General features: G+C 54.4%; 1 protein-coding gene across 1 annotated transcript in view; it reads right to left on the bottom strand.

Moving 5' to 3' along the window:
* LOC132213907 (protein Daple-like) overlaps nucleotides 1–25,512 on the bottom strand; it is a 133,937-nt gene that overhangs the window by 97,665 nt on the left and 10,760 nt on the right. Inside the window, 11 exon segments of the mRNA XM_059660787.1 lie at nucleotides 960–1,198; nucleotides 2,899–2,988; nucleotides 7,718–7,863; nucleotides 9,499–9,573; nucleotides 10,603–10,714; nucleotides 14,060–14,203; nucleotides 17,078–17,319; nucleotides 17,811–18,002; nucleotides 18,048–18,272; nucleotides 20,030–20,167; nucleotides 24,780–24,918. Of these exon segments, the coding sequence (XP_059516770.1) occupies nucleotides 960–1,198; nucleotides 2,899–2,988; nucleotides 7,718–7,863; nucleotides 9,499–9,573; nucleotides 10,603–10,714; nucleotides 14,060–14,203; nucleotides 17,078–17,319; nucleotides 17,811–18,002; nucleotides 18,048–18,272; nucleotides 20,030–20,167; nucleotides 24,780–24,918 (1,742 nt within the window).

Here is a 25,512-nt window from a genome sequence, read left to right as displayed (position 1 = left end):
CTCAGGCCTGGGTTGGTCTTCAGGAAGTCCTGGTGTCCTTCATAAAATTTAAATGCTCAGGGTGCACGTTTGGCAGGTTTATAGGTAAGTCATGTAGAACATGGTATTTAAAAGTAAATTGAAAACTAAGCCATGTTTAAGGCAAGTAAGATGCACTTTCCCCCTCTCCCAAACCTTAACATCTCTGAAATCAGGATGCAGCTTCGAGCCTGTCTCACAGTCACTGTCGACCAGGTGGCAACTGTGACAAAATCGTCACTGCCACAACCCATTTATCTTCTTCTTATGTGAGCACCCTTGTCTGACAGCCTCTTAGATTCGATGAAATACATACAGCACATGCAAGTAGGAATCCACTTCAAAAGCTCTGGAAATTCCACATGACAACCCTGAATGATGAGGTACAGTGCACACCGTGGTGGCAGGAATCAAGGCCAGATCAAGTCAGAGAAGAAAACTGGACCCGCTTGTCACAGTGACAGGAAGATCAGAGCCACAGGAGGCCTCGCTGAAGACCTTGCAGCTGTCCATCACGTGTTAAATGCACCGGGGATCTCCCTACAGAAGTGGCCTGGAGGAAACATCCGCTGTGGAGCTATCTCTGCAGGAACTGTGTGGAGATCAGTTCTGGATATTCGAGTCCCTACCACAGTGTCCATGATTTGTGAGGCTCCTCATGCTGAAGGACCTGAATTGTTCTGGGAGAACATGCAGCCACACTGACGGGGGTTTATGTTTCCTACTTGGGTGTTCACATACCAAAGGAGACAGATGTGGTGTGTGTAGCATGCCCCCTTCAGGCTCCTACACACACACACACACACACACACACACACACACACACACACACACGCATGTACACACCTAGCACGCAGTCTCCTTGGTTCTCCCATCCCTGAGGGAGACCTGAGATCCTCCCCCCTTCACTTCCCGCCTGCAGCCAGGTAAGCCCTTCCTACCTTTTCCCCTGGGCCCCCTGCAGGTGTCTTGCTCTTCTGTCACCTTTGAGCAGCATGGGGTGGCCTCGAGGGGTTCCAGCTGCGATTGAAGAGGCTGAGAAGTACTGGGCGAGGCCTGGTCTGAGGACCCCAGCGGCCAGGGAGGCCTCTGTGGGGTTGACTTTGGTCTTTCTCTGGATCCCCCTTTCTTTAGTTTGATGAGTTTGAGTAAGAATTTAGCTCCAATCCAGTGCTTTTTCCTGTAAGAAGTAGGTTTTTAGGACACAACCAAGCCTCACTGCCCCTCCAGCAGGTGTCTGGGTGCCCTACTCAAGCTGGGATTTCCATCACCAGCCTGAGAAGGTGGCGCTTAATTTGGTTCAGAATGAGGGTGCTTGTTTCCATCACCATGCTCATCCCCCCTGGGGCTCAGGAGGTGGCACAAAATGTGCAGTTAATCTGCACAGACCCAGGGGTGGTGGAGGCCTTCAAATGGCAGGAACCCACACTAGCCCCTCGGGAAAACAGAACTTCACACCCAGCTCTCAGCTCTTGATTACTGTGCCAAGTGCAGGAAGTGGTGCCGTGCTGACCTAATCATGCTGGTTGGCAAAATTCCACCAAAACGCCATTTTCAGAAAGAGTCAGGGACCTCCTCATTTTCTGCTAGGTGTAATAATACATGAAATTGGCTGGCATACTCTGCCCATTCTCGTCATTGAGGAATCTGGGTGAGGGGAAGAGGGTAGGAGAGTGGGCCATTTGAATTAAAAACAGTGAGCCCTGGGTGGTGTTGCCTGGTGGTTGAGCGTCGGCCTGAGCACTGATGGGTGGTGGGTTTGATCCCCCAACAAGGGCACATACCTGGGTTGCAGGTTTGATCCCCGGCCCTGGTCAAGGTGTATGAAGATGGACACCAATTGATGTGTCTCTCTCACATAGATGTCTCTCTCTCTCTCCTTCTCTCTCTCTCTATCTCTCTCTCTCTCCCTCCCTCCCTCCTACCCTGTCTCCCTCTCTCATTTCCCCTTTCCCTTCCTCCCACCCCTACTCTCTCTAAATCTCAATGGGAAATATATCCTCGGGTGAGGATTGGAAAAATAACTAAATAAATGAAAATAGTGAATGTAAAAGGTAATTCACTGCAGCTAACAGGAAATGAAGCATTCTAATGTAACAAGGACCACAGCGGGTTCTGGTCCTGGCTCTGCCATGAAACAGCACTGTGCTTACACAAGCCACTCAATTTCCTCATCGGTGCCTCAATTTCCCTGTCGACAGAAGGGTCAGGCGGAGGTTCTGAAATTTTGTGATTTCTACAGAGAGGCCATGCGGGACTCATGGTGATTTGACCTCAAGCCTGGGCTGGGACAGGACAATGGGAAGGCCCTGCTCCTGGGCTCAGGCCCGGGCCCAGGGGGAAGCCCTGCTGGACGGAGGCTGGCAGTCCTGGGGGTCAAATTGGCCCACCACCGGGCTGCTGCTCTCTGGGGAAGGGAATGTGTTTGTGAACCTGCCCTGGGGGGGTCCAGTGAACCCAGAGGAATGGAGGACAGAACAAAAGGTTCCTGTGCTTGAAGACAGGGGTGCTGGTCCAGGTATCCGCCCCAAGCTTCCTTCCCAAAACAGAAGCATGATTTTCTAGGTCCGGCAATCTTGAGGCAAAAGCTGATATGCCTGCTTTAGTGGCTCTAAAAGCACCGATTCTGCCCTTAAACAGGCTCCTGGCCAGCAGCATTCACCATCCCTCATAGGATAACCCTGAGAACTGAGGGCGGGACTGAAAGAAACTCTAAATTCTTTCCATGCTGGGATGGACCTGCACACAGGGACCTGCCATACAGCGGAAGGTACGGGCCCAACAAACTGGCCGCTGCTCAGGTTGCTACAGCTTCCCCCACTCGTGAAAAAGCAAGCTTTCTGTCCTGGGTGTAAGCTACTGACGCTTAAATCAACTCACTTCTTTGGCGCTGGATCATGGAACTTGTGCTGAGCCATGCTTTTTACTTCCAGTTTTTCATTTTGTCTCTGTAAGGCATTGAATTTGTCTCTAACAGAGGAGAGAGAAAAACAGTCTGTTTTTTAAAATAAAACACATAAATTGACGCATCACCCTGTCTGGGACCTGGCCCAGAAGGAGCCAGTGTGTTTCTGGGACTCAGACATCACGGTGCTCATGACCACCATGACCCCTGAGCTGGGAATACGGGGATGGAAGCATGTGACGTGGGTCCAGGAGCCTAACACGTCGAGGAGGCGGCTGAACACCGAGGGTCAGGCTGGACGTCACCTCAGGAGAGAGACTCCGAACCATCTGACACTCAAGCTGGGAAACCCCGAGGGTTCCTGCCATGTCAGCTCAGGACGTTGGGCACTCGGGTCAGACGAAGGGCTAGGCTAGCTCCTGCGGGTGCAGCCCAACGATACCTTTAGTGGTGGGGAGGGGTCTGCCCTCTGTGACTTAGACGCACATCAGATTAAAAAGGTCAGTTTAGCAAAGTCAGACCTCCGACCAGGGCCCACTCCAATGTTGGGCTTCTGCTAACACTTCTAGTGAAGCAAACTCAAAGCCTTTTGGGAGCCAAACAGATAAGATCAGGAGCAAAGTGGCCTGGGAGGACCTGAGGGAGGAGTGGGGGCTACGGCGAGGCTGAGCGCTTGGTGCCACCTGGGACCTAACGCGGGGCCTGCAAACGAAGCGCCGCTCTCCATGTGGCGGAGCTTCTGACAGCTTTTCCCGAAGGATCCAGAAGCCCCGGCTCTGAAGCACAATCTCTTAATTCCTAAACGTGGGAAGTCAGTTCACATTTTTAAAAACACAGAAAGGACCAGAGAGACACCTCTTAAACCTTGGGCTGCCAGAGGGCACCCCTGCTCCTGGGAGAGGGAGCCTGGCCTTCCTGAAGCAGAGGGCATGGCATGCTTTCCTGTTGTCTGTCTAGGACAGTGATGGCGAACCTATGACATGCGTGTCAGAGGTGACACGCGAACTCATTTTTTGGTTGATTTTTCTTTGTTAAATGGCATTCAAATATATGAAATAAATATCAACAATATAAGTCTTTGTTTTACTATGGTTGTAAATATCAAAAAATTTCTACATGTGGGAGAACCAAGATGGCGGCATAGGTTAATGCCGGAGTTTGCTGCTTTGAACAACTACTTCAAAAGTGAAACTAAAAGACGGAACCGACATCACCCAGAACCACAGGAACGCTGGCTGAGTGGAAGTCCTACAACTAGGAGGAAAGAGAAACGCATACGGACACTCAGAGGAGGCGCAGTGCTGAAGTCAAATTCTGAGGTGCGGAGTGCGTGGAGCCCGCTGGTGGTGGAGGGCGCGGTTGGCGTTTTCAATAGGGAGGGAGTCGCAGACTCTGAGCTCCAGATACAGGCGAGTCTTTAGGGACCCAGGCTCAAACGGGAGAAGCGGGACTGTCTGGCTTCAGTCAGAGCGAGTGCAGCTTTCTCTCCCAGCTTTGCAGCAGGTGCTGGGACTCAGAGAGGCAGAGCCCCTGGGGACAGGACTGAGAGCCCCCATAATTGCTCTCTCCGGCCCACCCTGTTGATCCTGTGCGACCCGCCCTGCCCAAGCCCTGCACAGAGGCATTTGCCAGATAGCCTCAGGCAAAGGCTAGATTAGCACCTCCCTAGAGGACAGAAGTTCTCTCACAGCTGACACAGCTGATTCTCATAGCCACTTGGCCTGGAGGTCAAACTCTCCCTGGTATTAGCTACAACAATCAAGGTTTAACTATAAGACTGCGAACAAAGACCACTAGGGGGTGCACCAAGGAAGCATAACAAAATGCGGAGACAAAGAAACAGGACAAAATTGTCAATGGAAGATATAGAGTTCAGAAACACACTTTTAAGGTCTCTCAAGAACTGTTTAGAAGCCGCCGATAAACTTAATGAGATCTATAAGAAAACTAATGAGACCCTCGATGTTATATTGGGGAACCAACTAGAAATTAAGCATACACGGACTGAAATAACGAATATTATACAGAGTCCCAACAGCAGACCAGAGGAGCGCAAGAATCAAGTCAATGATTTGAAATGAGAGGAAGCAAAAAACACCCAACCGGAAAAGCAAAATGAAAAAAGAATCCAAAAATGCGAGGATAGTGTAAGGAGCCTCTGGGACAGCTTCAAGCGTACCAACATCAGAATTATAGGGGTTCCAGAAGATGAGAGGTAGCAAGATATTGAAAACCTATTTGAAGAAATAATGACAGAAAACTTCCCCTACCTGGTGAAAGAAATAGACTTACAGGTCCAAGAAGTGCGGAGAACCCCAAACAAAAGGAATCCAAAGAGGACCACACCAAGACACATCATAATTAAAATGCCAAGAGCCAAAGATAAAGAGAGAATCTTAAAAACAGCAAGAGAAAGAAACTCAGTTACCTACAAGGGAATACCCATACGACTGTCAGCTGATTTCTCAACAGAAACTTTGCAGGCCAGAAGGGAGTGGCAAGAAATATTCAAAGTGATGAATACCAAGAACCTACAACCAAGATTACTTTATCCAGCAAAGCTATCATTCAGAATTGAAGGTCAGATAAAGAGCTTCACAGATAAGGAAAAGCTAAAGGAGTTCATCACCACCAAACCAGGATTATATGAAATGCTGAAAGGTATCCTTTAAGAAGAGGAAGAGGAAGAAAAAGGAAAAGATAAAAATTATGAACAACAAATATGCATCTATCAACAAGTGAATCTAAGAATCAAGTGAATAAATAATCTGATGAACAGAATGAACTGGTGATTATAATAGAATCAGGGACATAGAAAGGGAATGGACTGACTATTCTTGGGGGGGAAAGTGGTGTGGGAGATGCGGGAAGAGACTGGACACAAATCGTGCACCTATGGATGAGGACAGTGGGTGGGGAGTGAGGGCAGAGGGTGGGGCGGGAACTGGGAGGAGGGGAGTTATGGGGGGGGAAAAAGAGGAACAAATGTAATAATCTGAACAATAAAGATTTAATTAAAAAAAATTTTCTACATGTGACACAGCACCAGAGTAAAGTTAGGGTTTTTCAAAATGCTGACACGCCGAGCTCTAAAGGTACACCATCACTGGTCCAGGAGCCATGCACGCAGTGCTCGCTATACAGCGCCCCCCACTGGGCCGCCGGCGCCTGTCCAGTTCCTGCCTCTCCTCACCCATGTGGCCTTGACATCTCAGACCCCAGCTTTCCCTGCTTGAAAATGAGTCCTCGGAATCCAGGCAGCTGCTCAGGCTCCTTCAGTCAAGAAGGTGCCCAGGCCCCCTAATCCAAGGGCTTTCCCGCGAGTTCACCGCAAAGTGAGCACCCGCGAGAAGTGATCGCTTGCAAACCACTGGGTCCCTGGCCACGAACCTGCTCTGCTCCCAGCGCCCTCATTTTGGACTCTGTTCTTCTAGTCTGTGTTATTCTGTTCCCACAGCCGTCCCCTAGCCCCACAAACTCATGGCCTAGCTATCCCAGGGCTGGGGAAGACTCCGCTTGGAGCAGGCTCAGGAAGCCTGCCCACTCTCTGACCTCCTACAGACACTTTCTAATACAAACCCATCACCAGATCATCCCCCAGGGTACCAGGTCCCTACTCTTCTAGTTTGCACCTGCCCAAGCACTGCTGGTAATTTTTAGCAGCTGCGTTATAGAAAGCCCACTTCAGGGTGCAAACTCTCACTTCTACCCCAAAAGTACAGTGAGGTTTTCCATGTCAACCATCCTTGGTAGGTGTTGAGCCCCCTGTAGATGAGCAGACGAATCTGGGAGAACAGTGAGCAGAATCGTCACCCTGGGGAGCTGGGACAGTGCCCCAGTGGCCACTGTGGCCATGTCCCTCTGTCCCACACTGGCCAGCCATTCCCGATCGCAAGGAAGGACAGTCCCAGCAGCACAGCCCCGAGGGGTGAAGACCACCCTGGACCCACAAGATGCATCTCAGATGACTTGACTTCCAAACCACAAGGTTTCCAGCACCAAGGCTCTTCCTCCTGCCCTCATTTCTGGCAGCTTCCTAGGCCCTGTACACCAGCATCCCTTAATCACCCACTTCCCAGTGAATCCGACTCATTAGCCGGGCATGGAAGCCTTCCACAGCTGAGCACTGCCTCCCCCAGCCTTCCTTCTTGCCCCACCTTCTTGCCCCTATCCCCCCCCACACACACTGGCCAGCTTTCTTCCCATCCATGTCAGCAGCAGAACCCCAACTCCTACCACTATGCTTCCTTCTACCTCCATGGTGCTCCTCAACGTCTGTGTGCACATAGCTCTGCTCACATCCCATCACTCCTACTGGTTCATGGAGACCAGGTAACTGGTTCTGTGCACTTTGCAGGGCCAGGCCTGTTGTCAAACACAATGTCCGCAGAGGGAGGACAGCCACTGTGCACCAACAACCCACTCTGCAGCCCATTAAGGGAAAAACAGACGCAGAAAGGACTCAGCCTGCGATCTGAAGTCCTTCCCTAGGAGCCTCTCTTCATCACTGTTGTATTTTTCAAAGTGAACTTGATCCCAAAAGAAGATTAAGAAGCATCTGTCAGGGGGCAGTGTCTCTGAAAAGCCAACAAAGCCAACCGCCCCTATTTGCAGAAATCTAGAACCATTCCTGGGAAAACGAGAGAAGGATGTGCTGGTAGGATGGTCCGTCCCCTTGCCTGGGACACCAGTGCACCCAGGGGTTCTCTGCTGCCCAGAATGGTGCGGTCTAGTCGTGGAGCTGGAAGCCACGGCCCCTCTGTTGACAGGCGTCCGTCAGCCCACACCCCTCACACATACTGCTGCTGCTCCTCCTGGTGCTGGTCCTTGTCCTCCACATCCTCCTGGAAAAGCCTCTGGTTCTGCTCTTTCAGCCTTTGGATTTGGCTCTGCAGGTGACGGTTTTCTCCCTCCAAGTTGCCCTTGAGGCGGGAGACCAGCTAAAACACAGATGGACAATGTCTCAAACACCACACGCTCCCGTGATTCCACTGCTGGGAATCTACATCCAAAAGGAGAAAAAGGCCACGTCCACAAAGGTGGTCATTTTGGTATGATCTACGTCAGCTGGCATGACCAATACGGCCAATGCCATGGGGATGGCCAAGCCTTCTGCCGCTGCACCGTCCAATCAGGCAGCCACTGGCCACGTGTGGCTGCTGAGCACTGAAAACGCAGCCAGTCTGAGCTGAGCCATAAGTGCAAAATATATAATAGGTTCTGAGGACTTAATAACAATTAAAAATAATGTAAAGTATCTCATTAATAAGCTGCCCGGTGTGTGTGTTTCTCAGTAGGTTGAGTGTCCCATTCACTAAGAAATCACCAGTGTAATTTCTGAGTTGTGGTGAGCCGGCACGGCCATGGCATACTCAGCCCCAGGCTGCCTTATGTGCCAGGCCAGCTCAGCCTGGTTCAGTGACCCTGAGAGGGGTCAGTGAAGGATTAAGAAAAGACAGCAAGAGAATGAAAGCTGGGTCTCAGTGGGATGCTGCTCCTCTGACATAGAGACAGCGCCAGCACCAGCGCCCACAAGCCGTGTCTTTATTTTATAGCAGATGCCACGAGGCAAAGGAAGGGCGTGATCAAGATGTTGACAACATTCTCGTGGGTTTCAGTCCTACTCAACTACATGCACATGAACTCTATCACTCAGGCATGTGGGGCCACGTGTTCGGACCACAGGTTCAAGCTTACCACTGTAGCTGTTGGCTATAATTGTGCTGGGAAGGCTCTGCCCTCCAAGCTGGGCATTGCACGTCGCAATGAGAGGACTGTGCCCTTTCATCAGTCCAAGGCTTGAACCTGTCCAAACACTGTAGCTGCGCCCCACACTGATCAAGGCACATGCCTGGGTTACTGGCTCCACTCCCCAGTAGAGGGCATGCAGGAGGCAGCTGATGGATGTTTCTCTCAAAAAATCAATAAAAAATCATATTATTTTAAAAAATCTCATTAATAAGCTTTTGGGGTTACATGTGATATTTTAGATATAAGGGTTAAATAAAACAGACCCCTACATTAATCCCACCTGATTCCTCTTACTTTTTGAATATGGCTACTAGAAAGTTGTCTGTACACAAACAGGCGTGAAGCTGGACCTGAATTTTGGGCTGAGGCTGGCCAGCTCCTGCTCTAGAATATCATCATGGTTGGTGTAGCAGGAAAGTCCCAAGCTTTGGCTTCAGACAAACGGGGTTCCAACCCGCTACTTCAGAGGGACAAGGATGGGAACCCCAGCTCACAAGATCATTGTGAGAATTAAATGAGATGACACAGAGAGCAGAGTGCTCAGTCGAGAGGATGGAGATGAAACGGTACTTGGATGCTTCCATGCACCTCCCTGACAAAAAGCAAAAATCAGGTGAAAGGTGTTCTGTAGCACACCCCTGCCAGTCATGGTGTTCATCCCAGTCAACTGCCTCTGGCTTCCTCTCTGCCTCTGAGTGACATTCACACACACCCTTTGAGCAGAGATGCCAATGAGGACCCATTCCCACCTGGCTGAGCCCAAGGCGTCAGCCCAGGGAACAGGCCCACCCAGGGTCCTGAGGCCCTCCAGCCCCAGGCCTCACCTGGCAGCGGTTGTCCAGCTCGGTCAGCAAGATGTCCGTGCTCTGAAGCTCCTCCCTCAGCCAGTTGCACTGGTTCTGCCAGCAGTTCACCTGCAGCTGCGTGTCGTTCAGGGAGGTTCGCAGCTTCTTGTTGTCTGTGAGCAGCTCATCCTGCTCCCCCTTCAGCTCCTCATACTGGCCCTGCCAGCTGTTCACTTCCTGCTGCGTGTCATGCAGGGACAGTTGCAGCTCCTTGTTGTCTGTGAGCAGCTCCTTGGTGAGGGCATACAGCACCTTGGTGAGGGTGTACAGCTCCTTGTTGAGGGCGTACAGCTCCTCTTGCTCTGCCTTCAGCCCCTCGTACTGGGCCTGCCAGTGGTTCACCTCCAGCTGCGTGTTGTCCAGGGAGGTTTGCAGCTTCTTGCTGTGAGTCTGCAGCTCCTCCTGCTGCCCCTTCAGCTCCTCGTACCGGGCCTGCCAGCTGTTCACTTCCCGCTGCGTGTCATTCAGGGACAGTTGCAGCTCCTTGTTGTCTGTGAGCAGCTCCTTGTATTCTGTGAGCAGCTCATTGGCGTCAGCCTGCAGCTCCTTGTTGAGAGCATACATCTCCTCTAGCTCCGCCTTCAGCCCATCGTACCAGGCCTGCCAGTGGTTTACCTCCAGCTCCCTTTCATGAAGGGAGGTTTGCAGCTCACTGGCGTGGGTCTGCAGCTCCTTGGTGAGTGTGTGCATCTCCTCTTGCTCCCCCTTCAGCCCATCGTACCGGGCCTGCCAGTGGTTTACCTCCAGCTCCCTTTCATGAAGGGAGGTTTGCAGCTCACTGGCGTGGGTCTGCAGCTCCTTGGTGAGTGTGTGCATCTCCTCTTGCTCCCCCTTCAGCCCATCGTACCGGGCCTGCCAGTGGTTTACCTCCAGCTCCCTTTCATGAAGGGAGGTTTGCAGCTCACTGGCGTGGGTCTGCAGCTCCTTGGTGAGTGTGTGCATCTCCTCTTGCTCCCCCTTGAGCCTCTCGTACTGGGCCTGCCAGTGGTTTACCTCCAGCTCCCTTTCATGAAGGGAGGTTTGCAGCTCCTTGTTGTCTGTGAGCAGCTCTTCCTGCTCCTTCCTCAGGCAGTTGCACTGGGCCTGCCAGCGGTTCACCTGCAGCTGGGTGTCGTTCAGGGAGGTCTGCAGCTTCTTAGTGTGGGTCTGCAGCTCCTCCTGCTCCCCTTTCAGCTGCTGGTGCAGGGAATTGGCCCTAGGGGTAGAGAGACACAAGGCCAAGGGCTGAGGCGCACTCCCAGGCACTGTCCCAGTTGTGCAACCTTAATCAAAACTGCAACCTCTCTGGGCCTCAGTTTTTTTCATGTGTTAATGAAGGGTTGAACAAAATCAGCGGTTTTCAAACTCTGTTCATTGGGGTTCGAGGAGGCTACCCCAGGTACCCCACTGCCAGCTGGGGTAGAACGACAGGCAGGCTCGGACACCACGGCAACAGAGCATCCCTGTTAAAGTCCTTTCTATCTGAGGCTTTGGCACATCTGCCTACTTGGAAAAAGGGTTCTTTGATTCAAACATTTAAACACTGAATCAGAACATTACTACTCTAAGACTCTATGTCTATATCCAGCTCTTCTCCCCAATTCCAAGCCCCTTTCTAATTTCAACTACTGAGATAAATAAAATAGAAGATTCTGGAGTGTTACCTATATCCACTTAAATCATCATCATCATCATCATCATCATCATCATTACCTGGGATTCCTTGGGGTAGATTATACCAAAAAAGATCATATGACCAGAGGCTCATGGACTCAATGTGAACACAGGTGTGTGAAGTTTGGCCCACACAGCTTTTTAATTTTTTTTTAACATTTACTTATTTTATTCTATTTTATTTCATTTTAAAGTGTGTATGATTTTATTAATTGATGTCTCTCCAATAAAGACAACTAAAAAAAATCTAAACTAATAAAAGAGAAAAATGGTAATTGGCGTACGACGATACCCTTTTCATTGGCTAATCAGGGCTATATGCAAATTAACTGCCAACTAAGATTGGCAGTTAACTGCCAACAAGATGGAGGTTAATTTGCATATGTAGGCACAATGCAGGGAGGCGAAAGGGAAAGCAGGAAGAAGCCCCCTGCCACTGACAGTGATCGGAAACCCAGCGGGGAGCTAAGAGCTGGGGGGCAGGGCAAAGGCGGAGAATCAGGCGCCTTTGCCGCCCTGGCCAGTGATAGCAGGAAGTAGGGGTGGAGCCAGCGATGGGAGCTGGGCACGGTCGAAGCTGGCAGTCCCGGGAGCTACGGGTCCCTTGCCTGGGCCTAAACCGGAGCCCACGATCGCGGGGCTGCTGCAGCTGCGGGTCCCCGCTGCCCGAGCCGGACGCCTCAGGCCTGGTCAAGGGGCCGATCCGGTGATTGGTGATTGGAGGGTGATGAGGGTCAACTCCTCTGGCTGAGGCATCAGGCCTGGGCGGGGGGCTGAGCCAGGGATTGGGGGGATATGATGGTCCCCTTGCCCAGGCCTGAAGCCTGGGTCAGAGGCGTCAGGCTTGGGTGGGGGCTAGAGCAAGCGATCAGAGGGAGATGGGGGTCCCCTGCCCAGGCATGATTCCTGGGCCAGAGGCCTCAGGCCTGGGCAGGGGACAGAGCCAGTGATCGGGGGGAGATGGGGGTCCCCTGTCCAAGCCTGACACCTCTGGTGGAGGCGTCAGGCCTGGGCAAGGGGCCCATCAGGTGATCAGAGGGTGATGGGGGTCTACGCCTCTGGCTGAGGCATCAGGCCTGGGCAAGGGGCAGAGCCAGAAATCGGAGGGGCCTGGGGGTCCCCTGCCCAGGCCTGATGCCTGGGCCAGAGGCATCAGGCCTGGGCTGGGGGCAGAACCAGTGATGGGGGGAAATGAGGGTCCCCTGCCCAGGCCTGACGCCTCTGTCAGAGGCGTCAGGCCTGGGCAAGGGGCCAATCCTGCGATTGGGGTGATGGGGGTCAACGCCTGAGGGCTCCCAGTATGTGAGAGGGGGAAGGCTGGGCTGAGGGACACTCCCCCCCACACACACACCCAGTGCACGAATTTCGTGCACCGGGCCCCTAGTAAAATAACATAAAAAAGAAACAGAACAAGATAAAAAGATTCGCCATTGTGGTCCTGTGAATACTCGCGGGTTAGGTTTAAGGGTCCCTGGCCTCAAATATGTCTCCAGGTCCTCCCATTCCTCTGTCCTGCCCAAAAAAGCAGATTTAATAAAAAACACAAACAAAACAAAAAAATAATTACTGTATCAGCATTCCAAACTTTTAAGGTACCCATCAACATTCAGATATCTTTTAAGGTACCCATCAACATTCAGATATCTTCTTCTCAGGGAAAAAAAACAACAAAAAAACAAACAAAAACAAACAACAACAACAAACCTACAGAAGGAAGACCTGGCAGCCCCGCCTGCCTCCCAGCTGACAGCCTCTATAGCTGGGCTGTATTCTCCACCAGGGCCTGTCTATTGCTGACTCTCCTGCCCCACCTGCTGGACGTGCCCGGCCACTGCAGGCAGCTGAGTTTACTCAGGGCTGTAGGAAGGAAGGGTTCATATGGTCACGCCTCTGGGTTGAGGCAAGACTTGGATTCGAATCCTGCCTGTGTCACTAACTAGGAGCATTGACCTTGAACAAGTTGTTTAATCTCCCTGAGCCTGTTTCCTCCTCTGTTGCTGTGGATTTTTTAAAGGATAACAATAGCTCAGTCAACTCTTGTGATTCACAGTATAATGTTCTGCCCAACCACGTGAACCCTGAATTAGTGAGTACTGAAACTATTCCCACCGGTTCCTGGGAGTCTCTGGTCACATTTTGTCAGCTCATCAAGACATAAAGACGCCTCGTGTAATACACTCAGAGCCAACAGCACCATACCTGGGCCCGAATGACCCTTGTGTGCCACTCGAATATTCCCCGTGAGGCCCAGCGCAGCCTTGCACTTGGGAACACTAGACAACGCTTCAACACTCCATTTGGGGGCCATTTCAAACAGCGAAATCGCCTCCAAAGCACACAAAATAGAACACCATGGCACTCAGTGGCCCATGAAGAGGACGCTGGTAGGTGAGAGCTGAAACAAGTCTGGGGTCAAAGGCCTTGTTGAACCTCAGCTGCAAATGTGCACATCAGGCAACTCCAGTATCTCCCACTCTGGGCACGTCCATGACAGGCCACGGGCACTGATTTGGGGGTCACCAGTGCATTTCAGCCAGGATGTGAATTCACAAATGGGAATGCGTGAATGCTGAGGACCACGCCCCCTCCCTCATGGGATCGCTGGTGTGAGAGGATGCAGGTACCCCTGCCCGACAGTCATCAGCATCATAATTGTGGGAGGGGAGACTGTCCAAACCGAGACAATGCCCCATCCCAGCTGCCGAGTCCTTCCTTCCAGCCACCAGCTGGAGACCCCTTTACCTTGTTCCCACCAGCTGCTTCCAGGGCAGGGTTGGTAAAAATGCACCATCACCAGGGGTCTCACTTGAGCTCAGCTCAGCGGGTGCTGAGTGAGTGGGTCTGAATGACATCCCGGCAGAGGCGCTGCAGGGGGCCTGGTGGTTACCTGTCCAGCTCTCGCTGCAGCCTCTGGTTCTCCTCGGCGGCCATGGTGCTCGTCCTCTGCTCCTGCTGCAGAGCCTCCCGCTCGGTGGTCAAGAGCGTCCCCAGCTGCTCCAGCGCCGCCTTATGTTGGAGCTGGTCCTTGTATCTGTTGAAGGGAAACACACCCGCTAGGAATGGAAACCCAGGGAGACCTCAAAGCCTGGGTGAGCGGCTTCTCTCTGCAGAGCTGAGGGAGAGGGGGATCCGCGTGGGACAGGGCTGGACAGAGAGAGGGGACAGTCACTGGGCCACCTCCGGGGGTCTCCTCCAGCACAAGAGGCAAGTCCTCCCTCCTCCCACCCGATGTGTCTCCATGGTCCCTTCCAGTCCCTGTCAAAGCAGCCTCCCTCCTTCATCCCACTGGGAACAAAACCACTGTTTTATGAACTCCACGCCCTTCTCAAAGAAACCACTGCAAACACAGCAGAATTCCACCACCCATAACAGCTGATCCCCCTCAATGGGCCCTGGGTGAGCCCTCCGCCCCAGCTCAGGAACACGACTCTTCTTGCTCTGATCCAGGCAGCTTGGGGGCCAGAGTCTTGCCTGGTGGGGCCCAAGCAGCCATCATGGGCAACTGCACACCCTCATGGCTCCTCAAGGCACCCCCAGTCCAGCCCTTGCCCTTGCTCTCCCACAGCCTCCCCCTCAGCTCGGGCTTTTATTTCCTTCCTGTCTCAGTCTGCAGAGGGTCCCACACAGCCTCTCCGGAGGGCAGCAGAGCACAAGAGGGAGCCCCTGACCAGCCCCAGGCTGTTCCTCCTCCTGCAGGAACCTTCCCTGTTCAGGTGACTCAGGGGCCTCCCCAGGTCCTAGGTGGAGACTGAGTCATCACCTTTCAATCTTCCCCAGGCAGGCAAAACCCTTTCCAGACCCCCTTCCTGAGGTGTCCACACCCAGATACAGGCTGACAGAGTCCACCCAAGTTCCAGGGTTTCAGCCCCTGCCTGCAGCCCTCCATCCAAGCCCACCCCATATCAGCTGTACTTGTACCATCTGCCTGGAGCCAAGACTTGTGCGGACTCAGACACACACACACCTGCTTGGTCGGCTGTTGGAAGACAAACATTCCTTCCTGTGGCCTTTAGCCACAAGTGGAGGCTGCCCAGACATGGGAAATGGAAGGTGGGGGTGATGGCTCTGCTGGGCTTTCAGGGCGGCGATCTTTCTCATCCAGGTTTGACAAACAGGGCTATGGACCATTAGGGTCCCCACCTCCTGCTTCCCTGTTGTGTCTTGGAAAAGCACAGGATCAAGCATATCGCAACCATCAGTAACCACCCTCCTGCAGGGCAGAAACTGCGAGTGCTTCTCCCCACTGAATCCCGGGTACGAGGCTTGACACCCAGTGCATGTGCACCAGGGGAAGGAAGGAGCGAGTGTCTCAGTCAAGTGTCAGGTGAAATGAATACAGAGCCCCCGGCCTGTGTTCCAGGCACCTCCACCTCTAACCTGCAGCCCTGCTGCAGACACACCAAGGGCCTCCAGCTATCTGTCCAACCAGCAAAAACCACTGAATCACACAGTAGGTCCACCAAGCAAGGAGTCATAGGCAGAGCAATGAACTCCTCCCTCAGACCAGTCAAATGCCACCTGTACAAACCTTCCCATGTTAACAGCCATAAGAATATATCCACACGGTTATCATTGAGGGGAGGGCCCGCAACACCTGGTGAGGGGTGGGCACCACAGGAGGCTCCCATCAGTAGTCAGCTGGGTGCATTCAAACCATGTTAGACAGCACCAGGCGCCCAGTGGGTGCTTACTAAGCATCTCGTGAACACAGGATGGGTGCGGAGGAGGCAGAGATGGAGATGCCAAGAGGCAGAAGATGCTCATTCTGGCTGGAAGAAACGAGAGTCTGATAGGAGCAGACATCTCGGCACCCCCGAAGGATGGGCATCTGGGTGGAGAAAGGGGTGGAAGGCTCTGTGGAGAGTCCACAGGAAGCACTGGGTGAGTGTGTAAATGTATGTCATCTCCCCCAAGTTCATGCAGCAGCAGGCGCCCTCCGCAGGCTCTGCAGGCTCAGTGCCCTCCTGGTCCCTGTGATGCCAAATCCCTGCACCTCAGCTGCTCCCAGGGAGCCCCAGCCTTTGCCTAGCATCTTGCTGAGGCAGAGGCCTGGGAAGAACTCATCAGGGACAACTCACAAGCACAGGAAGTGGACAGCTCCCTCCTGGGCTGCTCCAAGTGTGGGAGAGCCTCTCTTTAGCGCATCTCTCCCTCTCTCTCCCCACCACATTGGAGTCCTCTGTACATCTCACTTCCCCCAGGCTCTGGGTCCCGGTGCACCTGCTGGGGCCATTGCAATCAGGGATCTGCCTGGCAGGAGCTCAGACGAAGTTGGCTGACAACATGCACACAAAGCCCTGATTTTGAAAAAGTGCAAAGTTAAGATTTATGCATTTAAGGTACATCAATTTTACCTTAAAAAGGTATATGGAGAGTCAGAGGTAAAGGTGACATGAGAATGGCAGAGTACTGATAATGCTGCTGCAGGTGAGGGGAACACGGGGTTTTCACTATACTAGTCTGTACACGTCCATATATTCAAAACTTTCCAAAATTAAAAGTAAAAAAAGAAAATCAGAAGTGCAGACTTTGAGACTTGGACAGGGAAAAGGCCTGGGGAGCTAGATAAGGCACGCCCCTGAAAATTGGCAGCTGTGGTGACTTCTCCTCCTGGTCCTTGGTTTGGAGAGGAAAGGAAGAGGGGGTAGGAATCCCCCAGGAGCTGGGACCCCAATGCTGACACCTGGTTTCCCTGAGCCGGGATTAGTGGGCACACCCTTCTCCCCTGGGGGACCCTCCTGCCCCTCAGTCTCCAGCCACACCAACTCCACATCGCTGAGGGTGAAGGTGGATTTACTACTCTTCACTGTGAAGCAGCGGGACCAGAGGAAACATGAGCGGCCAGAGTGAAGGGGGGACAGGAGCCCGGGGAGCCTGTCCGTCACCCCCAGCCACAGGCACCCACCTGTCACTGAGAGCCTTGCTCTCCAGCTTCAGGGTCCAACTCAGCAGTGTCTTCTGGTGGTGGTACTTGTCCAGAAGGGCCTCGTGCTCCCTAGTCAGGCGCTCGTGGAGCGCGCCCAGGCACGCGTGTTCCTGCTGCAGGGCCTTGTGGGCTGCCGCCAGCTGCTGGTGCTGGAGCTGCGTGTTCTGCTCTGTGAGCGCAGTGAGCGAGGCGCTCTGGGAGCTCAGAGTGGAATTTTCCACCTGCTGGGAGGGAGAAGGGGATGATGCCTCACCAGGTGCAGGCCCAGGGGGACCACAGACTCCGGATCCCCACGTCCCCACACGGAGTGAGGGGCCAAGAGCAGGTCAAGTGTTGACACCAAAATAGCAGCACCCTCAGGAGAGGCAGCACCCAGCCGTGCTGAGGACAGTTCTCCCTGCACTCAAGGAGCTGCTCTGGGAAGGCCCACGGCAGAAACAGACTGCCCCATGGGCCTAAGCTTAGTCCTGTGCCCCTCTCTGCACATGTGACCTTTCTTGGCAATTTGTGCCCTTTCTCTGGATAAGTTCCTTGGGTACCCTCTCTGGCCACTTTGAAAAGTGCATGGAAAATCAGTAAGGATATAGAGAACCTGAACAGCACTACCAACCCATTTCTCCGATATTTACACAACACCCATCCAACCGCATTCAAACCACCAGAAAGTTGACCGGGAGGAATCCGTCCTAACTCATTCTGAGGCCAGAATTACCCTGGTGTCCAGCTGCTTGTCCTGCTCCAGGCCCTCGGGCTGCAGGGTGTCCAGAGACGTCTGCAGCCTCTGGTTCTCCAGCAACAGGTCCGGGCTCTCCCGCTCAAGGGCGTGGACCTTCTGAGGGGCCGTCATCAGGGCGCTGACCTCCATGGCCAGCTTCTCGATCTCCTCCTGCAGGCGATGCAGCTCCTGCTCCAGCTTCTGTGTCCGCACCATGTGCTCCTTCACCCGCACCTTCCTGTGCTCCAGCTCCTGTGCCTGCGCCGCCTGCGCCTTCACCTGCTCCAGGTCCCGGCACAGCTGCCGCCGCTCCCACTCCATCATGGTCACTTTCCTTTTGGTGTCCGTCACCGTCTGGAGGAGCACTTTTTTCTCAGTCTTCTGGCCCTTCATGCGGGCCTTGCTGCTGGTCTGTGAACTATCCCGCAGTGAACGCACCAGTTGTTTAAGATCCTTGAACTGCAGGAAAACACAATGGAAATGACACTGGCGTGATTTCGGTCCAAATTGGAGACCTAAAGTGTAGGCCTGGAATGCCCATTTCATCATGGACCCAAAGGACGTCTTAACGTTTCCCAAAGGCCTGATATGGACAGAAGGTGAAGGCATGGAGATCCCCACCCAGACAGTTCCAGTCTAAACACTTTCACAGAAGCCAAATGACTTAGAAACAAAAACCACATCTTCTCTTAAAACAATGAAAGTGATTTCCTTGGTGCTTTTTACCCTGGTTCACAGTGGCTCGAGAGCTGACCGCCCACCTCTGTGGCTGCCCCTCACGCCACTCTCCCCTGCAGACATTGCACATGATCTTCCCTCTGCTGTGAATGCTCACCTGCCTCCACCCGCAGCCTCCAGCATCACTGGCTCCTTCTCATCCTCCAGGGCTCAGTGTGATTGACAGCTACTCAGGGAAGCCCTGCACCGTGATTCTAAATGTCCTCCACCTAATAAGACTCTCCCTGGACCCACGTATATTCCCTCAATAGCACACGTCTCAAGTCACCTGTCCTTCCACCTCCTAGACTGGAAGCCATATTGGGGGAGGGTAGATGCATGCCTCTTAAGTCTACACAGCACCTCCCCAAGCCCCTTTTCTGCAATACTAGAGAGGCTGAAGAACTCAAGTACCTGATACCCAGCCTCCCTTGCAGTTAGGGTTAGTCATGTGTCAGGTGTGGCCAATGAGATGTCCACAGAGGATCCCGGGAGGCCTTCCCACTGTCTCTTCACACTCCACATTCTTCCTGCCCACTTCTTTGGAGAGGAAAGGAAGAGGGGGTAGGAATCCCCCAGGAGCTGGGACCCCAATGCTGACACCTGGTTTCCCTGAGCCGGGATTAGTGGGCACACCCTTCTCCCCTGGGGGACCCTCCTGCCCCTCAGTCTCCAGCCACACCAACTCCACATCGCTGAGGGTGAAGTTGGATTTACTACTCTTCACTGTGAAGCAGCGGGACCAGAGGAAACATGAGCGTACAACAGCCACTGCCAAGACTGGCAGAGCAGGAAGAGAAAAGCCTGGTTTCTGGGTGGCGTCCCTGAGCCGCTGCCCCAGCACTGGGCTGCCTACCCTAGGACTTCCTGTGGGATGAGGCAGGTCAACCCTGGAGGTTATCCAGGGCTCTGAGTGTGAAGCTGGACATTTGAAGGGGGATCTTTGTCCTATGGGCTGTCCCATGAGCTGCAGGACATTTAGCAGCATTCTGGCCTCTCCCACCACAGACTGGAGCACAGCCAGGAGCACCTCCCCTCTCCTCCCCCAAGTCATGACAATCATAAACAAGATGGCCAGTGATCTCCAGCCAGTGTGGGTCAATGCTTTAGCATCAACCTATGAACCAGGAGGTCACGGTTCGATTACCGGTCAGGGCACATGTTCAGGTTGCTGGTTCAATCCCAGTAGGTGGCATGCAGGAGGCAGCCGATCAATGATTCTCTCTCATCATTGATGTTTTTATCCCTCTCTCCTTCTCCCTTCCCCTCTGAAATAAATAAAAAATAGATTGAAAAAACAAAAAGATTGCCAGTGTCCCTGGGAAGCAATATCTGTCCCCGCGCCCCTGCTGTGGCTGGAATTGCTGGTGTGACCTGCAGCTGAGGGAAGAGACTGGTAACCCGCGAATCACTGCTGTATTCCCAGGACAGCCTATGGTCCTGGACTCTCCCTCTTGCAGGCAGGGGCGCCAGGGGAGGCATGGCGCTGGAGGGCCTACCTCCTGGGCTTCCTCAGCCTTCAGGGTCTCGATGTCACGGAGCAGCTGTTCTCTCTCCTCCACCAGCTCCTCACAGAGAGCCGCCAGATCCCGGCTGGTCTGCTTTTCTCTTTCCATCTGGACTTGCCAGTCTTCAATCTGCGGAGCCAAAGACCCAGCCCATGCAAAAGTCCGTTTCAGGGAGTGAACTGTGTTTTAAAGCAAACCCGAAACCTGTCAGCCCCACGGAACACTTTATCAGGCCTTTTCTTAAGGGAAACCTTCTTGCCCACTTCCTGGGGAGGTACATCAGCCACTGCCAAGGCTGCAGAGCAGGAAGGGAGAAGCCTGGCTCCTGGGTGGCATCCCTGAGCCGCTGCCCAGGTCAGGCCTAGTTGTGCAGTGAGCTCCCCATACCCTGGACCATCACCTCTCAGCCCATGGTGTACACTTCCAGCTCATGGTAGAGAAAAAGGCCATGGACACCCATCGGTCAGCTTCCCTCCCAGCTTTCCACTGCTCACTCTCAATGCTTCCGTCTTAGGCGGTGCCCACTACTGTCCTGAGGGTCAGGCCACATTCCTGGGGCCAGCAGCCACCACTGGATGTCCTACAGGGACTTCACCCAGTTGGTGACATTCCTATTCATCCAGATGCTCTGAGGGGTCCTCTGCTCTCTCTCTCCCTCCTCTCCCCTCCAAGTAAATGGACCACCAAGGCCTGTCCTCATTCCCCATGTGGCTCCCCCTCCACACCCCACTGCTGCCCAGGCCAGACCAGCTCCGTCCTGTCTGGACGACTGCCCAATCAGCGGCCCGACAAGGAGCTCTTCTGCGGGAACCACCAGTGCCCACTCCCTGAACATGAACTGCCTGGACCCGCACGTCTCACACTCTGTGCCTGACACCTGAACACCGTGATGGATGCAGATTCAGACTCAGGGTGGGCCCTGAGGTGCGACTCCCAGGCGAGGCCCGTGCTGCTGTCCCTTCCCACTGACAACAAACTCATGACCACAGGGGACGGGAAGAGGGTCATCCCCTGCTAACGATGTGACTGTGAGCAGGTGTCCTTAACTGACAGTGCCAGCAAGCAGCAGGCATTGGCGCCAGCTTCTGTCAGGGTGACATGCTCAGCTCACACCTGGCAGGGGGCAGGTACAACAAGAGCTGACCCCTCCTGAGAGCGCCAGGCCCCTCCCACCCTCAGAGCTTCTGACATGGTCATTCTGGACTGGGGCCCAAGAGCCTGCATTTGACTTTTGACCCAGATGCTGGTTTGGGATGATGGCTCTAAAGCTAAAACAGAGGAGCCCCACGATCCAGATCAGGTGGCTCTCAGAGCTTTTAGACACCTGAGACCTCAGGCCACTGACTAGAACCTCTGGGGGCAGGACCTTCAGACACCCTGCAACCCAGTGAGCAGCAGGACCGAGAGCTGGCTCCATTCACCGGGCTGGGGGTGGCCTGGTACAGGCAGGTTGACAAACTCCCGGAAGGATCGCTGCTCTAATGCCAGCTCTGCCTACTTTTCCTGGGCCGAGGCCGCCCTGCCTTTATCTCACAGGTCTGGGCACTGTCTCCAGACTCCTAGGAAGTATCAGGCAGGGAGCTTCTTCCCCATGAGGGGGAGGGCCAGGCACAGTGGGGCTCATATCCGTGCCCTCACAGCACCCTGTGGGCACACCCAGCCCCCTGTCCCAACATGGGGAACCGAGGACGGGGCAGCCCCACCCAGCCAGGGTCAACAGCAAAAGGCGCTGCAAGGAGCTATGTGTCTGAGTCTTTCTCACAAGTGAGAACACCTTTCTTCTCCTTCCTGATCGCTGCCTCACTTCCTAGCACCAGGTCTGGGCTCAGCAGGAAGCAGGCATCTGCCCTGATGGCAGCGCCTGCTCTGGAGCTGGCCCTGAGGGGGAAGGCCCTGCACAGCTGTCAATCCCCCTCATTCAGAGAAGGACACCAGCCCAGGGAGTCCAGTGATCTGCCCAGAGCCCCACAGTGAGGATGCGGCAGAGCCGAATGCACCGCAGTGGGCCGACCCCAGGCCTGCTCTCTCAGACGGGGCCTGGGGTGTGTGCCCCCCAACCTCCTGCCTTGTTCACCCCCCTCCCTGTCTTACTGTTAATCCTTCTCCCTGCTGCCCCCCATCTGTCCCAGTGAAAGGAATGTTATGTCCAACCTTTGCATATCTGGCATGGCTGCTTCTTGTCTGAAGCTGTGATTGCCCCATGCCCCCCCAGCACCCCCCACCCGCTGGACACCCCCATCTTTCTCTGCTTCTGTTTGCCGTGGAACTGGAACTCTCACTCCTGTCCTTCCCTGAAGGCCCTCCCTTCCCCTAGGGCAGCGGTTCTCAACCTGTGGGTCGCGCACAATGAAAATACATCCTGCATATCAGATATTTACATTACAATTCATAACAGTAGAAGAACTACAGTTATGAAGTAGCAATGAACATGATTTTATGGTTGGGGGTCACCACAACATGAGGAGCTGTATTAAAGGGTCGCGGCATTAGGAAGGTTGAGAACCACTCTGAGAGCTCACTGGGCTGAGATGGTTTCCTGTCTTCCTCAAAGCACCAGGCTTGGGCCGCGGGCTCCTGTGTGGAGGCTCCAGGCCATCAGCCCCTGTGCTGCGCTTGTGTTCCCACGATAGGCCCCAAAGGGCTGCCCTCTTCCTAAGAGGAATGCAGTCTGAGGATGTCAGTGCCAAGTGAGGGTGGGGGGCGCATCCTCTCTAAGGTCCACAGAAAGGTCATGAGTTACAGGGAAGGACGTGAACTTCGGGAACTAAGGTTTACACAGACCGAAGGGAGCCTACATCCTGGGCGACACTGGGTGGTGGGAGAGCCGAGCTGGCACCGGGGGCCTGGGACTCCAAGCCGCCTGTCCTGGCTGACCCTGGTCCCTTCTTCTCAGACACCTCCCAGAGGGCCACGTTGTCTGGACGTGTCCAAGATGGGCCTGTCCTGGCTCCAGGGAGGTCAATGTCAGGCCACGTCCCCTGTGGTTTTTAGCTGATGGCCCAGATGCACCATCGATCCAACATTAGGGAGGACCCATGATGCAGCCAGGCCCCAGCGGGCTGAGCAGGACAGGGAGGAGAGCAGAAGGGCCGCCTTCGCAGGGCTCCTGGCAGCAAACAAGGGACAGTGCTAGTCTGGGAACTGTGGTCCCTCCCTCCCACCAGGGGCTCAGAGCCAAGACAGGTCTCTGAGGGCTGTGGCAGGACTGCCCTGGGGTCCTACAGGGAACTGATCAGGAGAGGAAGTGGGGATGGGACCCGAGAAACAGGGCTAAGGAGTCATGTGGGGAGGCGGCAGCCCCCACCTGTCCTGTGTGTGCGGAGGAGGGACCGGAGTGGACGCCGAGGGCAGGAGAAGCATCAGAGATCATTTCTCAGCCCTGCCGGGAGCTGGGCCAGAGGCTACAGTGCAGGCCTCTGCAGCTCACCCCTGAGGACCCGCCCCGTTGGAGGTTCTCATCTTTCTAAAGGTCAAGCCTTTCTATGTCGGCAGAGGTTGAGCTGCCATTTACAGAGACATTCACTGTGCCCGCCCACATGAATCTAAAACCCAGGCTGTCTGGTGGCTTTCCCTGAGCTGCGCTGCACAGAGTGACGCGGTACGAGGAGGGCCTTCCTCCGGGCCCCCAGGGAGAGGACACGCTGCTTGGCCGCTGCTCTGCTGCGAGGCGCACGGAGCCTCAAAGGACGAGAAGCGTGAGTCACGGAACCTCGGACGCCCCATGAGAGGCCTGGAGAAACCACTGCACAGGAGGAGGGGCGGTCCCAGCCTCACCCAGAGATGAAGTTCCAGCAGAGCTGTGACCAGCGGCACCCAGGTCTCCGGTCTGCAGCCCACGTCCCTTCCATTGCCAGGGCAGCCTCAGCAAATGACGCTGGCAGGACCCCTGGGCCGGTCGGGACAGACACCCAGACACCTGAAAGCACCAGTCCTGCCAGGTGGTCAGCAAGCAAGAGTGACCTTGCGCCTTCCTCACCCGGAATCCGGGCACCCGTCAAGGTGTGCTCAGAGCCCGTGACGCAGCTGTGTCACCCGTGTTGGCTACATGGACTGAGGCCCTCTGACCCAGAATGACCAGCACAGGGAGGCCGTCACTAGCCTCTCAGGGCCCTTCTTGCCATGTGAATGGGGTCCTGGTAACTGTAGGATGAACCTGGCTGGTAAGCCTGTCTGTCCTCCCAGATGTCTGTTCTACTGTGCTACTGGGAAGACCTGGTTTGTCCAGAAAGGCAATGCAGTCCAGCCATCTCCTCTTCCTCATCCCCTCGACCGAAAGGAGAGAGTGGGCACTGCGCTCCTGTCACCAGCAGCCAAACCCTGAAACGGCCCATCCATGGTCTCCACACGGGAGCGAGTCTTCCATCGCGGCTTCTCTACCGGGCCCGCCTGATGGTTTCTAACAGGGCGCTGCTCTCCTTCCATGAGGCACTCACCACGGGCTGGACCCTCTGCCTGCACTAACTCACACCATCCTCACCACACCTACTGGTGGGTGCATCGCTAACCCCATTTCACAGATGAGGGCAACGAGGCACACAGAGGTCCATCGTGTGCGGTCTCACTGCTGCAGGGACTCTTCATGCTGCCTCGTGACGCCTCTCCAGGAGGCCTCCTGTCCCCCTACCATAACAGTGGCTGCACTGGACTTTGCCTGTCCCCCAACTGTGCATGCTCACCGACACCTGGGTGCTCCCCCTGGCCACTTTCATGCCTGTATGTTCTGGACACCACCCATGGGTACCTGCTTTCTGAGCTGCTGGTTCTCCTCCTCCAGCTCCCGGCGCTGGAGGCTGCTCTCCTGCATGGCCAGGGAGGCGTCGCGCAGCCCCTGGATGGTGTCCTGGAGGCTCTGCTTCTCCTTGTCCAGCTTCAGGAAGCAGCTGGAGGCTGAAGAGCAAAGTGGAGTCAGAGCCCATATTCCAGGGGCCTCAGCTTCTGCTCTCTGCCCCCGGCCCTGAGATGGCCATCACCCTGAGCCCTAGGCTTGAGGGTCTGGGATGGTCAGCTGGGTGCCCTTCCTTTTTCCCAGGGCGCTGTTGCTGTCTGCACCTGAGGGTTCCTCGGGCGGTTATGGCCCCTCTGCTGGCTCAGCTGGGTTTGTTAGGGGAGCAAGCAGAGCTTAAGAAGAAAGCAGGTGATGGTAGAGAGAAGCCAATGCAAACGTTCAAGACAGTGGAATTGCTGGCACCACTTTCTGCCACGTTTTAACCTGATCGTCAAGCCAAGGATTTCAGAGACTAACGGAGATGGCAAAGAGAGTGAGCTCTCTGTGCCAGACTCAGAGTGGTGGGAATCCAGGTGGCTCAGCCGAGGGTGTAGCGGGGACACGATCATTGACCGCATGTCTGTGGGTGGAAGAGGCTATGGGGCGCATATGCCCAGTACTCGCCATCTCTGGGTAAGGTCCTTCAGTCAGAGATTTCATTTTGTACTTTCACAGTTGCATTGAAAGAGAATGAGACAATGTATCCAAA

This window comes from Myotis daubentonii, chromosome 12 (genome assembly GCF_963259705.1).
Source record: "Myotis daubentonii chromosome 12, mMyoDau2.1, whole genome shotgun sequence".
Lineage (NCBI taxonomy): Eukaryota > Metazoa > Chordata > Mammalia > Chiroptera > Vespertilionidae > Myotis > Myotis daubentonii.
The sequence above is the reverse complement of the archived record's forward strand: the minus strand, read 5'-3'. Positions and strand labels throughout refer to the sequence as shown.